The 17,878-nt window shown below is 36.3% G+C and overlaps 1 protein-coding gene across 7 annotated transcripts in view; it reads left to right on the forward strand.

Annotated features, from left to right (window-relative positions):
- Window positions 1–17,878, forward strand: part of TANC2 (tetratricopeptide repeat, ankyrin repeat and coiled-coil containing 2) — a 649,103-nt gene that overhangs the window by 557,090 nt on the left and 74,135 nt on the right. For all 7 annotated transcript variants that reach the window (XM_074224430.1, XM_074224434.1, XM_074224431.1 and 4 more), the window contains 3 exons: window positions 1,587–1,818; window positions 10,783–10,949; window positions 13,244–13,851. In XM_074224430.1, the coding sequence (XP_074080531.1) occupies window positions 1,587–1,818; window positions 10,783–10,949; window positions 13,244–13,851 (1,007 nt within the window). The remainder of the gene's footprint in view (window positions 1–1,586; window positions 1,819–10,782; window positions 10,950–13,243; window positions 13,852–17,878) is intronic.

Genomic DNA, 17,878 nt, shown 5'->3' on the forward strand with positions numbered 1-17,878 from the left:
ACCACATGGCTGCATATCTTTGAACTTTTCCAACATACCCTAGGAACCTCTTCATCCTGTAATATCACATCAGTCCTATTGTTCAGCAGCTTCTGCCCCTGAGATTTCTCTGTTTAGAGAATAGAGAACTCCTCTTAGAATTGTCATTTGATAGTCATCTCTTCATTTCCTATCTACTGCACTCCTTTGTATTTCTCTGACATCCCTACCTCCTTACTTTTTCAATTTCTTTTGTGTGTATTATCTTTCCCCATTAAATTGTAAGCTACTTGAGGACAGAGACTATCTTTATTGCTATTTTCATTCTCAAAATTTAGCCTAGTGATAAGTAAATGTTTATTAGTTCACTTTGAGGGGGGGGTAAGGCAATGGGGTTAAGTGGCTTGCCCAAGGTCACACAGCTAGGTAATTATTAAGTGTCTGAGCCAGGATTTGAACTCAGGTCATCCTAACTCCAGGGCAGGTGCTCTATCTACTGTACCACCTAGCTATCCCTCAGCAGATGTTTATTGACTGACTTTCAGTAGAAGTGATTCATTTTGCAACCCACCCACCCTGGGGATGTAGCATCAGAGAGCTGAGGATCTTACTGCTAGCTCCAACCCATTTTGATCTATCCCAGTAAGGTCCCAGGCAGATCACATAGAGTTGATAGAGAAAGATAGAAACAACTGGCACTGGAAATGGTAATGTGACAGGAATACCCACAAGATTTGGAGTGTGTCCTATGTACACTGTACATATGTACACTGTAAAATGAAGATAATACCCTGATTTAACAATCTGTGATGTCTTGACTGAACTAGATCTCAGATTAGAGGCTCACCAGTTGGTATCTTAGTTATTCAAGGGCAAGATCCACATTTATTCAAATTGCTAGTCTCCAGCTGTGATTATTTCAATGTTTCAATGCTGGGTAAAGGTTTAATTTTTATTTTATTTTATTTTATTTTATTTTATTTTATTTATTTATTTATTTGCTGTGTGATATCATTGGTATAAGGAAACTCCTGCTGAGTGGCCCACTCTTCTGCCACTTAGAACCTTATTACAAGTTGCTTGGGAGCTTTAAGAAATTGTAATTTGCCCAGGATTAACAAATATATGTTTGAGGCAGGACTTGAATACTGGTCTTCCTAACTGAGGCTGACTCTCTATCCACTATGCTGTTCTCCTTCCAGAGAGTTAATAATGCTTTCAGTGCAGGACAAATCTCATAAGGCTTTAAGTTATAAAATGATATCATCATTTGTGTGTGATGATTCCTGAGATTCATCTTGGTACCATTTGAAGCTAATGCATAATTCCTAAACATAATTGCTAGTTCAATTGATGGCACTATACAGAGCAGAACAGTCATGAGAGGAAGGCAGATCCCAGGTACAGCAGACAATTGGAAAGTTATTCCTTAGAATTTATGATGGAGGGAAGGAGAAAAGAAAGGAAGGAAGGAAGTTCTTCCTTAGCTTCAATTGGAAATTTGAGAAATTGTGCCTAAACTGCCTGGGAATGGAGTATGGCCATCCCACAAACAGTTCTCTCATCTCATTTTCCCATGTGTATTTATCACCTTTTTTTTCCTGCAGGTTGTTGCCTATCACTACTGCCAAGCAGACAATGCTTACACTTGCCTGGTACCAGAGTTTGTCCACAATGTTGCTGCACTACTCTGCCGCTCCCCTCAACTTGTCGCCTATCGGGAACAGCTTCTTCGGGAGCCTCATCTGCAGAGCATGCTGAGCCTACGATCTTGTGTGCAGGATCCCATGGCCTCCTTTAGGAGAGGAGTACTTGAGCCCCTGGAAAACCTTCACAAAGGTAGCATGGAAGGAGGAGGGATGTAAAGGTGGGAGAAGAGGGAAGGATGTATGTCTTCTGATCCAAAGTTTGCCCATCCCTTAAAGAAAGCCTCTAGATATAGTGCTATCTTACTGTCAGTCTGTTGTCCAATCAAGAAATCTCCAAAATGGGGTAAAAGAAGGAAGAGAAGGAAAGTCAAGGAAAGTGTTCTAATCAGTGTGACCATCAAAACTGCTGAGATTTTAGTACTAGAAATCTCTTCCAAAGGATCTTATTTGAAAAAACTAAATTCCTATAGGAATCATTTTTAATACACTATTCAAAAGCCTAATTCTTCTTTCTTAGTGTAATTCATTTCTGTAAGACAGATACCAAAACTACTTATCCTGACTGAACAGTTAAAGTAGTATATCAGTAAAATGATAGCTTTTCCCTAGTAGTTCCTGTGGTTTAGAACCTCCACTAGATCCCATGCTTGATATTTTCCTGCAGAAATTTAGATGACCTAAATTGGTGACTTTTCATTCTCATATACATCTATTTTTCCCTTTACTTTCAAAAATTCATCCCAGGTAGTTTAGGCATAAGTCTTGTCTACTTTGTCTTCCTTATCCCCAACCTACCTCCCTTTCAGTTGACAAATAAGCAGCTATTGGAATCTTTTTTAGAAATAAGATCACTACCTTTGCTAGAAGTTCAAAGAAGCATAACCAATAACTGTTTAAGCAGTCCTTATCTCTTCCAGGAAGTTACTATTCCTTACCTGGGCTATTTTTTAAAAATTGCACAAAAAACAGAGTGAATATATAAATTGTTTACTTTTTAAAGATAACTTGAGCTTAAAAAAAAAGATTAAAAGTTGTAAATCCAATTGCTGAGTTGTCTAAGGCACTGAGAGGTTAAGTGATTTTGACCATATTCAAATAGCTGGTGGGAAAAGTGCTAAATTTGGAGTCAGAGGACTTAGGTTTAATCCTTAATACTCTGTTTACCTGTGTGACTTTGGATAAGTAACTAAAACTTCTCTTGGCTTCAGTTTCCACATCTGAGAAATAGGGGATCAAAGAATATAAACAGTTCTCAAAAAGAATTGTAAAGTATTAACTATTGTTTAAATGATTACTCCTTATTACTACTAAGAGAAATTCAAATCAGAACAACTCAAATTTCACCTCATAGCCAGCAAATTAGTAAAAATGAGAGAAGACAAGGGGTTGCAGGGATTATAGAAAAGCAGGCTAAGATACTATTGGTATCTTAGTTATTGGAGTAGAATTGGTTCATCCATTCTGTAAAGCAATTTGAAACTACATTGGTACAACAATACTTTTGACCCATTTCTTAACCTAATGATAATTTGTTTTATTTCTTTAGAGTTTTATATTCTATGTCTTGCAGTAATGCTTGTAAAATGTTGGTATTAAAAAAGTAAGCCCTTATTTCTGAGGGAAACGAGATTATTAAGGCACTTTGCAGCTTCCCAGGGACATTCAGACTCCTCTCTATTTCTCTTGTTCATCTGTGGGCCAGATTTATAAATCAGTATTATCTATCTGAAATACACACAATGAAAGACAAACTCTGTTTTTCTTGTATGGATGGTTAAGCTGCACTCTTTTAGGAAAACATATGTCAAAATTAACAAGCATTAAGCACAAATATACATACAAGATAATATACATACAAGGATAAATTGGAAATAATTTTAGAGGGAAGACAGCGGCATTAGGGAAGATTGACCAAGACTTTTTGCTGAAGGAGGTACTTTAAGTCAGACTCAAAGAAAGCCAAGAAGTAAAGACTAGGAAAGAGAAAATTCCAGACATGAAAGAAAAAACAGGGAATATCATCAGTTAGAGGTAGAGTATCTTGTGAAAGGAATTTCTAGGAGGTCAGTGTCACTGAACTATAGAGTATATTGAAGGAAGGAAAGTACTGAAGACTAGAAAATGACCAAATTGTGAAAGACTTTAAGAACCAAACAGATTTTTTCATTTGACTTTGGGGATGTTGAAAATCACTAGAGATGATTAAATGGGTGTAATGAGGGTAACATGGCTAGATTTGCACTTTAGGAAGATCACTATGATAACTGAGTAGAAGATAGAATAGTCTAGGTGTGAGGTAATGAGGGGCTGCAGCAGCATGGTGGCAGTATCAGGAGAGAAGGGGGTCCATTTGCAAAATGCTGTAAAGGTAGAATCAGCAGGACTGGCAGAAGATTGGATTTTGGAAATGTGTGAGGAATCAAGGATGATGTTAGAAAGAAGGGAAGACTTTGTGTAAAAAGATAATGTATTCAGTTTGGAAGTGTTGTATTTAAGATTTTAATGGGACATCCAATTCAAAATGTTTAATAGGTAGTTGGAAATGCAAGACTAGAGGTTAGATGAGAGATTAGGGCTGTATAAATGGACCTAAGAATAATCAGCAGAAAGATGATAATTGAATCCATGGGAGCTGATGAGTTTACCAAGTGAAATAGTATAGAGGAAAAAGAGAATTTGACCCAGAAAATGTCCAAAGTTAGTGGGCATGACATGGATAATAGAGGGGGCAGTCTGCCAGAGAAGATTAAATGAAATAGCATCTCATGTGCATTTAGCCAGGATTGCCTTGGCAAAGGTCTATCTCTTCATGGAAGGGTAAAGCTCTAATGGTGGGTGATTGAGCAACCTTTTCCTAAACTTGGTGAGCTCTGTGTGGTTATTAACTTTGCCTGAGAGCAAACTATGCAAGGGTTTGACCCTGACTTTGAAAGAGACTTAGTAGTTATAGAAAAAAGCCAAGTATTAAAGAGAGTGGATAGTTTATTTGAGAGAGAAGTCAAATAATACTCAGAACTCAATATACTCAGGATATGGTGAATCTAGGTAGAAATTGTTGGAAAAAGAGATAATAATAACGATGATGATAATGATGATGATGATAATGTTCATTCTTGAAGACCAGGGAGGTGATGCCATGATAAACACGTGAATTAGATTTAAATGATGGGGGGGCAGGGTTGCTGTGCTAAGTCACCAGACTCACTTTCTCCTCTGGAGACATCTGGGTCCATTAGGATGACTGGAGATGGCCCTATATATGAGGCAGTCAGGGTTAAGTGACTTGCCCAAGGCCACACAACCAGTGTCAGAGGCTGGATTCGAACTCCGGTCCTCCTTTTTCCAAGGTCAGTGCTCTAGCTACTGCGCCATCTAGAAGCCCAGGGAAAGAAATAGAGTTGAATGAATTTCCTTTGAACTTTCCATACTCCATCATCCCTTTAGACTGCTGTCAGACTCAAGAAAGCTCTGCAGATTCAGAAAAGCAGAATTACAAATTCCCCTTCTGTTCCTACTCTGGTTATTCCAATGGAGATGTCAGACTGGACTGGAGATTGGAGGTGATACTGATACCTCAGCTCCTGAGATCAAAGTCATTCAGCTACTATTTTCTTTCAAACTTATTACAAATAATTTGCACTAAATACACAACCTAAGACTTGGGAATTCTCCTTACTCTAGAAGAGTGAAGATCTGCTTCCCAGTCTTCCTTGAATCTGTGACACAGAACTGCCAATTGGCACTTATTAGTGTTCCCCCATCTAGGTCTGGGACATAGCTTTGGTCCACTTTCAGGTCATGTGTACTAGTGTGTTCCATTCCTCTGGCCAGACCCCAATTTCAGTGTCCATAGACCTCTCTTGTCTACCTTTCTATGCTGACCCAGGGCCAGAAACATAGCTCATTGTGGTTTTTTTTCCCACTTCAATTTTTCAGTCATTATTTGGTCTGGTGTGACTTCTCAAACTTTGTGGAGGATTTGTGTTGGGGCTAAGCCATACTTCTTCCTGCTATTCCACCATTTTGTCTTTGCCTCCTAATCCCTCAACTTATACCTAAAAAAAAAACCCAAAGCCTAGAGAAGGATGAACCCATCCAACTTTTTTAAAAAATGTACATCCTATATTGAGAATGATTTTCAGATTCTAAAATCAAATTACTCTTTGTAATTCCTACCTCTATTTCTGCTACATAAATCTTTTTTTAAACTATAGAACTTTATTGTATATACCTTCCTTTTCTTTTTAAGTATATGAGTTCTCTTTTCTTTATTTTTTTTTGCAAGGCAGTGGGTTTAAGTTACTTGCCAAGGTCACACAGCTAGGTTATTATTAAGTGTCTGAGGTCACATTTGAATTCAGGTCCTCCTGACTCCAGGGCCAGTGCTTTATCCGCTGTGCCACCTAGCTGCTCCCTGCTACATAAATCTTAAAACAAGATAACACAGTATATATGTGTGTGTGGTGGAAGGCTAGAGATGGGAGGCAGGAAGATGTAATGTGAACAACTATGGGTGCTACTTTGGCAAACCAACTCCAAAATCATTGCCAGTTATCTCTAAAACAGGAAGAAATTTTTACAGATGTATAATTTATTGTAAACAGTATACCTATCCTATACTTACTAATGTTCCAACTTCCTCACAGAGCCTTGTCTTATAAATTTTGCCCAGTGTAAATTCATCACCCAGGAAGACTCCATGAAGATCAGAGATCTTTACCTTATGCTGCACCTACTCATAGGAGTAAAATCCTAATGCCTATTCTTCCACATTTATTATGTAATTATAATAAGAAGAGGGTGCACTTGTCTACATTTATAAGCTTTGGTAGATAATCTCTTCCTAGTCTTTGGAGACAAGATAGTGATTCTATTTTTAAAACAAAAACAACTCTGAACAGATACCAACCTATTTCTTACACATGAGTCTTCTGCAGCCACCCTTAAGACCCATTGTCATCATTAGTTAATATGATGTCTAGCATTGGTGGTGCAAGTGTTTTTGTAAAAAATGTGTAGTTTAAAAGTAACTAGAGTTGCATTGGCAAAAGATATTGATAGGAACATTTTAGATCTTAAAACAGAAATTGAGTTTCAAACCATAATCAATTTGGGCAAGTCATAACTTCCCTGGGCTTTACCTCCTCAACTACAAAATGAGGGGGGGTTGAATTAGATGGTTCTGAGTTCTGTTCTATGATCTTATAATCTATGATTCTGTCATCTTTTCAGAGGTGAGGGTGAGATTTTTCAGAATTCTACAAGGTACTGGGAGAGGCAATTTTTAAAAATATGTAAAATCTGCTCAGTGAAACATTATTTGGACCACCTGAGAGACACAATAAATGTAGACACAAAAAACAATTGGCCATCAGCACTAATAATAGCAATAATAGTTCAGTTGGAATGTATGGTACTTCTGAATTTTAAAAAAAAATATCTTCTAAAATCTTTTCACTTAGTTTGGTGTCTCTCTAAGTCTGGGTTACCCAGTCTATGACAGTGATTTATGGGATGCATCTAGAACTGACGCTTTTGGAGTTTTTCAAAGGAAAATTATATAATAATAATAAGGGCGAGATTGATTCCATAAAGCAGGTGAAACAAATACTAGAGCTCCTGGGCAGAGAGGAGAATTCATCAGGAACAATTTTTGCTTTTCACAATCATTTATTCCTACCACCCTATCTCAGTCCAGAAGATTCAGAGAGCTCCCTCACAGATCACCAGAAAATTCTCGTGCAAAGCATGCTATTCAGAGAATAATAGCATTGTATTTTTCATCAGGAAACATCTTGTTTTGATCTGACTTTTCTGTCAGAACCTCGTGTGGCTTTTTCTGTTTTGATCAGTATGTGCAGGTTTTCCTGCTAAATTATTCAATACCTTTCATTAACTTGGAACATCATACATCATGACATTCTCTCACTGCTGCTGAGATTCTTGTCTTGGAAACAGATTAACAAGTGCTTATAAGTCCCAAGTGTTAGAGGTCCCATAGTGTGAAAAAGAAACTCTGGTGATAAAGACACAGGGTAACTCCTAATTATAAGTTATTTTTCTCTCCTAATTCATGGCTTTCTCTGAAAGTACAAAAGTTAGCATTTATCATTACCTAGTCACCCAATCCTATGAGAAATAAATTTGGTACCTAGATAGTCAACCCTTCCTATTTCTTGTTTTGTGTTTCTTTCGTATATTTGTTACAATGGATAGCCCCATTCAAAAACTTTCTATTAGCCTGCCAGCCTTTAGATTTTCTTTGTTACTCAGTTCATTTAAGCATTAGGAGCAAGGTGCAACAGGGATTTTAGAACTTTCAAGTGGTTTGTCAGTTGGAACCTGGATGCAAATGAGTGATGTGATAAAGTAATATACTCAGGTGGATATTTACATTTTAAAACTAAGCATAAAGGAAAGTAAGATATGGTCTCTTAATTCTGTATCAGAAACCTCATTTACTCAGCAGGGAAGAAAGATGGAATTGGTCCCTGACATATTGGTATCCAATAAAGCTTTACATTTAATTATTTAAATCCTATACTGCCCTCATACCAGCAACTCAATGAAATATTTTTAAATTGTTTCATAGCATAAATATCTGTAAACAACCCTCATTATCAAATACTGGGGAATAGAAAAATCCACAGAGAAATCTGTTAATCTTGAGATAAGAGTTTATAAGAAAATAATTAAACCAATCAAGAGAGGCAATTATTTATTTTTTTAAAAAAAGAAATTGGAAACAAGACAGTGATTAATTTGCTCACAGGAAAAATAATGACATCTATTTATGGGCCTATGCAAATGATAATGATTGTAATGGTAATAAATAATTTGATTTATCGATATCTAATAGGATTAGACATACCCTTGAGAAAATGGGAAAATGAAAGTGGCTCAAAGAATTAAAGTAAATTCATCACTTTCATGGTTAGAAATAATTCTCGCAAAGAACTTTTAGTAGATGAATGATAAATAAGTATGAGGAATTGTTGATGAGAAGTTACCAAGAAGAAACATAAATGAGTCAGACAGTTTATTACTCACAAGCATGTAAACATATGTGACTCTCCTACCTTCAGTCCCAAGGGCATCTAACAATGATGGCTCAGGCTGTGAGAGTTTACCTCTCTTGGGATCCCTGCCCTTAACATTTGATTGTTGTTGCTGGGCAGATTCATAGGGACTGAGGGGAAAGAGGGACCTTAGTGGGAGGAAGGTAGAGGAAAGTCATCAAACAATAGCTAATTTGGACTGCAACCCCCTTTATCATTTATATCATCCAAAATGCAATTAGTAGTTTACTTAACTTAAAAACCTAGATTAGATGAAATTTGCTAAACTGATAGTTTGCTAGCCTTCCATCCCTAACCCTAAATGTAGCCAACCTAGTCATTTGTTGGGCATATGGGAATAGTTAGTAAATAATCAATAAACATTTATTAAACTCCTACTGTGTACCAGGCATGATTCTGAGATCTGGAGATACAAAGATATAAGACAATCATCACTGTATGTAGGTAACTCAGTCTGTGGACAAACACCGTCACTTCTTTCTACCAGAGCAAGCAAATGGCCTCTCCTGTCTTCAAAATTTGACCTGTTTCCTTTCTCAAAAGGGAGACTTGGGTGGTTTAATATGAAGCTTAACCGTCCTAGATCGTTGACTACAGAAAGGTCTATTATATATCCCTGAGTGAGTGCTATTAAAAGACATCGCAGTGAGAATCAAAAATAAATCCAATGTTTAAAGGACCCAAGTTTCTCAAGATCAAAAATAAGACACTGATGTTGTGAGGCAAGCTGTTCACACCTTTCTTGTCCCATAGTTTGATGTAGACTGGCAGGGAGAAAAAAAAAATAACTTTTTCAAGATTGTTTTTGTGTTCATATTACTCTATTTGATGAGTTTGAAACTTTAGATCAAATTTAGAGTTAAATCTTTTTTAGTTATAAGTATCCTGTGAACAAAGGTCTCTTATGGGAAGACAAAATCTAAGAAAGGAACTAAACACAACTCAAATACAGATTTTTTTTTAGTTTTTTTAGTTTGTTTGTTTTTTTTTTGCAAGGCAAACAGGGTTAAGTGGCTTACCCAAGGCCACCCAGCTAGGTAATTATTAAGTATCTGAGACCAGATTTGAACCCAGATACTCCTGACTCCAGGGCCGGTGCTTTATCCACTACGCCACCTAGCTGCCCCCTCAAATGCAAATTTTTAAAAAATGAGCCAGGGTAGGGGCAGCTAGGTGGCACAGTGGATAGAGCATCCACCCTAGAGTTAGGAGTTCAAATTTGGCCTCAAGCACTTAATAATTACCTAGCTGTGTGACCTTAGGCAAGTCATTTAACCCCATTATCTTGTAATAAACAAAAAACAAGCCAGTTTTCCTATTCCATAGCAAACAGATATACTCACTGGTAGCTTTAAAAGAAAAGTTCTCAGGAAACAGCTTCTTTTTGTCCCTAAAGGAATTCAAGATGAAAAAAACTTGTGCCTCTCTCCATTGTCATTTTTCTATCAAAACTTAGAACCATCTAATGATGGTGGTAACATAGAATTATAAAATTGTTATGGACTAAGGTACCTATTTAGTTCATTGACAATTATACTTAAAACTGAAATTCATTTACACTAAAGACAGATGTTTACATTTCAACTTTTTCATCACTGATTGTGGGATAGAAGAGCTTCCCCTTCACCCAGGTCCATTATTTAAAAATTAGCAACACTCATCTGGTAAGAAGGTTTACTCATCTAATTATTTCTATAAGAGGTGTAATTGAATTCACATTTTGCTTTGCTATCTGTATTTCAACATTCCTCACCACTGACCCTGAAGGTCAATTTGATAGGATTTTATTAGAAATACTGAAATGTCTATAACTTTTTCTTTAGAGATAGATTGTAAGTTTTAGAGAAGTTTCAGAAACTTGTTGAAAACCATTAAATTATCACAGAAGTATGTAAGAAATCACTTAGGTAGCTTTTGGTAGCTTCATCATATATCTGACAGGAGAGAGATTTTCCCTGGTAACTCACTTTCACCTAAAGCAATGTAAATCATAAAACTGAAGGAAAAAACATAGTTAACTTTGTAACTATTTTGGCCTGAACTTAACCTAAATAATTTGGTTCTTTCAATTACAGAGAGCAAAATCCCAGATGAAGATTTCATCATTTTAATTGATGGGTTAAATGAAGCAGAATTTCATAAACCAGATTATGGGGACACAATAGTATCATTTCTGAGTAAGATGATTGGAAAGTTCCCTTCTTGGCTCAAGTTGATAGTAACAGTCAGGACCAGTTTACAGGTATGTGAGTCTGTTTTGCTGTTGAACCGTTTTTATTTCCTTGGGACTGGATTTAATCTGATCATTCTTTTTAGGCCCAAATTAACATGGTGCTGGACCATCTAGGGGCACAGTAAATAATAGCATGCTGGGCCTGGAGTTGAAAAATTCTTCTTCTTGAATTCAAATATGGTTTCTGACACTAGTTGTGTGACCCTGGGAAAGTCACTTAACCCTGTTTGCTTCAGTTTCCTCATCTGTAAAATGAGCTAGAAAAGAAACCACTCCACCATTTTTGCCAACAAAATCCCAAATGAGGTCAACTGAAACCTCGGATCAGCAACATCAAAAATAACAATAATAATGTATCTTCCTAATTAATAGTAAATATTTCTAAATAATATATTTTAAAGAAGGTGATAGAACTTTGAATATTCTCTATATATGGCCTTCCTTGTTGATATAATTTTGAAATTTTATAGGTTGGCCTTCAAGAAATAATAAGATATTGCCTAATATAAACATACCGTACAAATAACTTGCTTTCCAATAAAGCTAGATCATCAGGTTCTTCTCCTTGTTTATGATTAAATATAATTTCTCAAAAAATCTAAATGTGGAATTTCCGTTGTCTAACTTCAAGAAATATTGACAATATTAAATTGTGTTGAGAGGCTCATTCCCCAGTATGTAGATCAGAAATTTCTTCATCAAAAGCTATCCTGTCAACTTTATTGTCATTTAATAGCCTAGAAGAAAAAGCTAGGGCCTTTGAGGTCAACACAGGGAAAATGAGATTATAGAAAGAGTTTTGTATGTAGAGTCAGATAACCTGGGTTCAAATTCCTTCTCTGCCACTTACTGCCTGTGATCCTTCAGCAAGTCACTTAACCTCTCAAGTCATCAATTTTCTTATTGGTAAAATGAGAAAGTTGGACTAATTCCCATGATTCTTTTTACTTTATCACACTCTCACCATATACATATATATATATATATATATATATATATATATATATATACACATATATATATGTATATATATATATATATATATATATATACACACACACACACACACACACACACACACTGATACTTATCTTTTCCTACATTTGTAATGGAAATTATAATAAGGATGTCAAGGTCATTTTGTTTGTCATCATTTAGCTTCACTGTGTTTTATGGTCCCCTCATCTTGGTTGCTATCCCACTAAAGGAACAAAAACTGCATTCCCCTGAATGTAGTATATTATGTTTATATATGAAGAGCAGTTTGAACACTGACTATGATTGGTTTGAAGTTCAGCTAGAGTTTAGGGAAAGAATATGTGATATATATGCATGTTTTTACATATAATCTCAAAGAACAGAAATAACTTAGGGGAATTATTTGTATGTTTTTTTTTCAGTGACAACCAAACAACAGGAAGAATAATAATCCGTTTGCTTCTAATCCTTTTATCATAGCCCTCCATAATTTTTTGAATCAGGATCTGCAAAAATGAACTCAACAGATATTGTGTTCACTTCAGCTGAATATTAAATAAACTTTGTTTTGAGTCAACCAGGAAGTTTATAGCTTCTCAAAAGTTAGACCCCTGTATTTATAAAAAGACAAATAACACCACAAGGTCCTGCATGCCCCCAAATATCTTCCCAGTAAATTGCTAAAGTATCTAGACTTCCTCTCACTAGAGCCAGTCACTTGAACCTACAATCTAATGGTAAATTCACTGGTTGAAGATTGTAAGCTATAGTTTTAGAATTGGATACCCACAGGGTTCCTCTAGAATTTCAAGGGCAACCACCTTCTGGGGACCCAACCTGTGAGTGTATCTGTTATCTTAGATTCCATATGCTATTGCTATTTTGATAACTTGACAAAATCTCTCAGTGTTTTACTGAATTGAGGAAAAATAGAATTGATACTGTATATTGTCTCCAGAAGACATATTGAAATAGAAAATAGTAGCACATGAACACAGTTTGTAGATGAAATACTTATCACCTAGTGGGAAGCATGGCCTTAAATGATGGAACACAAGAGAAATTGCAAAGAAATTACAGAATATAATGTAGTAACTTGTGTGTCAAAGTAGAGTTTCCTGATCAGTAACTGGACTGTTTGATGGAAGCAAATATTTGAAATAAAGGGACTTTGAAAGTAGCCCCATCTATTTTGCTTCTTTGGATTTGCCTTTTTTTCTTTATCCTTTATCTCCAGAGCTCCAAAAGACTTTAGCACAAACAAGTGGAGAAAAACTATAAAAGTTTTTTCCCCCCTGCAATAATGATGTCTTTGTCTGTTGTAGGAAATTACCAAATTACTGCCCTTCCATAGGATCTTCTTGGATCGCCTGGAAGAGAATGAAGCCATAGACCAAGACCTCCAAGCATATATCCTGCACAGGATTCACAGCAGCTTAGAGATTCAAAATAACATTTCACTTAATGGCAAAATGGACAACACTACATTTGGAAAACTCAGTTCTCATCTCAAGACTCTCAGTCAGGGATCCTATCTGTACCTAAAACTCACATTTGATCTCATAGAGAAGGGATATCTGGTCTTAAAGAGTTCTAGCTACAAAGTAGTTCCTGTGTCTCTCTCTGAGGTTTACTTGCTTCAGTGCAATATGAAGTTCCCAACCCAATCCTCCTTTGACCGGGTGATGCCTCTTCTGAATGTTGCAGTAGCCTCTCTTCACCCACTGACAGACGAGCATATCTTCCAGGCCATCAATGCAGGCAGCATTGAGGGTACTCTGGAGTGGGAAGATTTTCAGCAAAGGATGGAGAACCTTTCCATGTTTTTAATTAAACGTAGAGACATGACCCGCATGTTCGTGCATCCTTCTTTTCGAGAATGGCTCATCTGGAGAGAAGAAGGAGAAAAAACCAAATTTCTTTGTGACCCCAGGTAAGTTTTTAAGACTAACATAAATAGTTCTCTTACTGTTGTTATGTCTTAGTAAATGCCTTTGCTAAGAGCTAATTAGGAGCACTGGTTAGTGAATTGGATAGTGTTGAGCCTGGAGTCAGGAAGACCTATCTTCCTGAGTTCAAATCTGGTCTCAGACTAGCTTTGTGATTGTGGGCAAGTCATTTAACCCTGAAAAATCAGTTTCTTCATCTGTAAATCAAGCTAGAGAAGGAAATAGCAATTCCAGTATCTTTGCCAAGAAAATCCCGAATGGGGTCATAAAGAGTCAGACATGACTGAGAATGACTGAACAGACAACAAAGAGCTAATTATATCCATGAACTAACTGTTAATTCAGTCAGCTGCACCAAGATCTGGGGATACAAAAAAAAAAACCAATTCTACTCTCAAGGAGCTCACAGTTTAATGGGGAACATATTAGTTGAGAATTATGAATCATAGTTTTAGAAATGGGTTCCCTCAGGGTACCTCTAGAACTTCAAGGGAGCAGCCATCTTCTGGGGACTCAACCTGTGAGTGTATTTACTGACTTAGATTCCACTAAGTATTACATGCTATTGCTATTTTGATAACTTGACAGTTGCTCTCAGTGTTTTACTGAAATGAGGAAAAAGAGAATTGAGTCTTTAAAAAAAACTATCTTTTTAGTGGAGTCAGTGTTAGTTCATTGTGGTAGCTTTTTAAAGGTCAAACATTAATCACTTAGGCTAGGAAAAACTTATTCCAATTAAGTCAGCAAGGAGTTGAACACTACACTTGGAAAAGAGAATCTTAGGTCTTAGTACTAAAAGAGATCTTGGGGAATTGTGTGACCCAGCCTTCTGCCTTTAGGCATGTAAGGTATAATTATTCTCAATTTACAGATGACACAAGTGAAACCTGGAATAGTTAAATGGTTTGGTTCATAGTCAAACAACAAAGCTAATGCCAGAGCTGTAATTGCCTTCAGGGCAATTTATTGCTACAAAATACTCCAAACTGTTTCTCACAAAAATTTGTCTGTTTCCACCCAGAGGTATCTGGTAAATACTAAGTTTTTTTGGTTTTGTTTTTTTATTTTTTTAAAAACAATTATTGCTAAACCCTCAAAACTTGTGCTTCAGAAGACACCAATATACACAATGCTCATCAAAGCTCAGGAGAACAAAAACTAAGGTAGGGTTTAATATACTCTATAATCTAACTCCTCAAAATTACTAGACATATCCGCTTCCTTATTTATAAAATGAGGGTGTTAGACCAGATGACCATTCAGCTCTTAAACTCTCATCCCTATAATATTTGGCCAAGACATGATTTTGACACCATTGTGAGCATAATCATTAATTAGCTCCTAGTGGAAACAGCTATGTTTGTGAACTTTTTAGTGCTCTTCCCAACAATTTTTAAACTTAAATACTAATTCATTAGCAATTTGGCCCTGCATTTGTGCCAGAATATAGTCAAGCAGTGAAATACGTCATGTCCTCCAAAAGAATGTGCATGGAAAAGGGTAAATTTTACCCAGAAAAGTATCATTTGCTTCCAGTAAGAAGCATCTAAACTGGATCCGAGGGTTTTGGGATTTTTTTGTATTGTTTTCTTTGATCTGCTTATTTGTTTTGTTTGTTTTTGCTTTTGCTGTTTATGACAAACCAAAAAGTTTCCCAGAGTATGAAAAAAAAGAATCTTAATTTCTCCCAGAAACTATTTGAATCTATACAAAGGTTGTTATTGCAATTCTCACTGGTAATCTTGAGTATCTAAAGTGTTGATAATAGAGCAAGGAAACAGTCCTGTCTCACATTGCTTAATAGTACATTAAGAATTATTCTCAGAAAGATTTTGCAAGTTTTATCAAGTAGCCAACCATCCTAGCCAAGTGATCTACAGATTCAAAAGTTTAGCCTCTATTCAAGAGGCTCTAATGAATTAGTTGCAATCTGCAAGTGAAAAACACAGTGAATTTCTCCAAAATACAACATGTGTACAAGTATCTCAGAGCTTTCCATCTGTGACTTACCCATGGCAAGCATTCAGAATGAAGCTGACACACTGGGAGAGCAGACATTGTGACCGAATACATACTAAAGAGAGATCTCTAGATTATTCCTTTCACATCACATGAGGTAGGGGTGCAGCATCACTGAAGATCGATCTGAACAATCCAAGTAAAAATTTTTGACTCTTGGGTGGCTAGGTGGTGCAGTGGATAAAGCACTGGCCTTGGAGTCAGGAGTACCTGGGTTCAAATCTGGTCTCAGACACTTAATAATTACCTAGCTGTGTGACCTTGGGCAAGCCACTTAACCCCATTTGCCTTGCAAAAAAAAAATACCTTAAAAAAATTTTTGACCCTCCCTTTGTACCAGAGAAGAAGTCTGAATTATTATGGTATTAAAAGGTAAAATTATACAATACAGTACATATATTTCATGCATTTCTGAGTTTCTAAACTTTTTCTATGTCATCTGGTAGCCTTCACATGTTGTCTACAGCTTCCAGAAAATTCCCATTTAATTTCTTCTGCCAATCCACATATATCATATATTGAAACTGCAATGGGGAAAGTCACAATGTGAAAGGGTTGATTGTATACTTAATGGCAAAGAGTAGAACTAGAAACGTGACCATGATATGATTGCATCTAATGAAATGATATAGCAGAGTTTGTCATGGTGGTACAAGGGAGAAATAATGTGACTTTGAACAAAGAAGATTTCTTCTTTAAGCTATCTCTTTATCTCTAAAATTAGGGTTTCTTCCAACTTGCAAAGTCTATTTTTTTTGAGAGTATTTTACCATTTAGACAAAGAATTTAATGTTTTTTTAATAGTTGCTAGTGAATTAGTTGCATTTTTATCTTTTAAAAAATCAGAAGGTTTTCATATCAATTTGATCAAGACAGAGAATTTTTCTCTGGCAATCTCATTATCCACAATCTTCACAGCACAAAGAAAAAAATAATTCTTGTGGAATAATTAGATCTGAAAGACCCTCAGAAGTTAAAGCTGTTCATCCCCTTTATTCAAAGTAGAGTTAGGATCACTGTTTTTAGAGGTAGAAGGAGCTTAGATATCATGTAGGGTCACACACACTCACACACATTTGGGGCCCACAATTAGTGAGGGCAGTTATAAACTTCTTGAAGAAGTTCTTGTTTAAGAGATGGTGGTTCTAGGGGCGGCTGGGTGGCACAGTGGATAGAGCACCAGCCCTGAAGTCAGGAGTGCCTGAGTTCAAATCCGACCTCTGACTTATTACCTAGCTATGCAGCCTTAGGCAAGCCAATTAACCCCAATTGCCTTGCAAAAACCTTAGAGAGAGAGAGAGAGAGATAAGAGAGAAGAGGTGGTTCTAAAGATGGCTAAGGAAGTCCTAGAGCAGGGGAAAAAATGAGGACCACTTGAAACTTAAACTATTTCTTACAGATTGGGAATCAGAGGATCCCTAGACTCTCACTTACCACATTATCAAATTGGAGATAAAGTTAGCTTATTGATCCCTTGATCAGAGGCCACATCTTCATCGTTAACTTTAGATACTTCCATTTGTCAGTTGAGAGTTGTTTTGAAGTCATGATTTTATTTCCTGAAAGCCAGGGGAAGATTACCATAATAATAGTCTTTTGGAATTTAACCTTTGCCCTCAACATAAACTATTGGATACATATATAGGGTTTTCCCACATACCAGGAGTCATACTGGAGAAAATGTATTTCTTCTTCAGTTTACCCGTGCACAGATTTCCTACTATTTTCTAAATCCCTTTGTCCTCAACAGAAGCCATGAGTTCCAAATCTATAACCTGTCTTCATCTTTTAAGTTGGCAATCTAGGTGAAAAAGTAGGTTGTGTTAGTAGATCTCATATCTTTTTTTAGACATTGCAAACCAGTATTGGTCCCCAAAGCCATCCTGAGTAGATGGAGGTCACCTTATTCCCATATTTGTAAAACCTTATGAAGAAAATGAAATTTTATTTGGGTGTGTATTCATATATGTATATGTACAATTATACACGTAT

This window comes from Macrotis lagotis, chromosome 2 (genome assembly GCF_037893015.1).
Source record: "Macrotis lagotis isolate mMagLag1 chromosome 2, bilby.v1.9.chrom.fasta, whole genome shotgun sequence".
Lineage (NCBI taxonomy): Eukaryota > Metazoa > Chordata > Mammalia > Peramelemorphia > Peramelidae > Macrotis > Macrotis lagotis.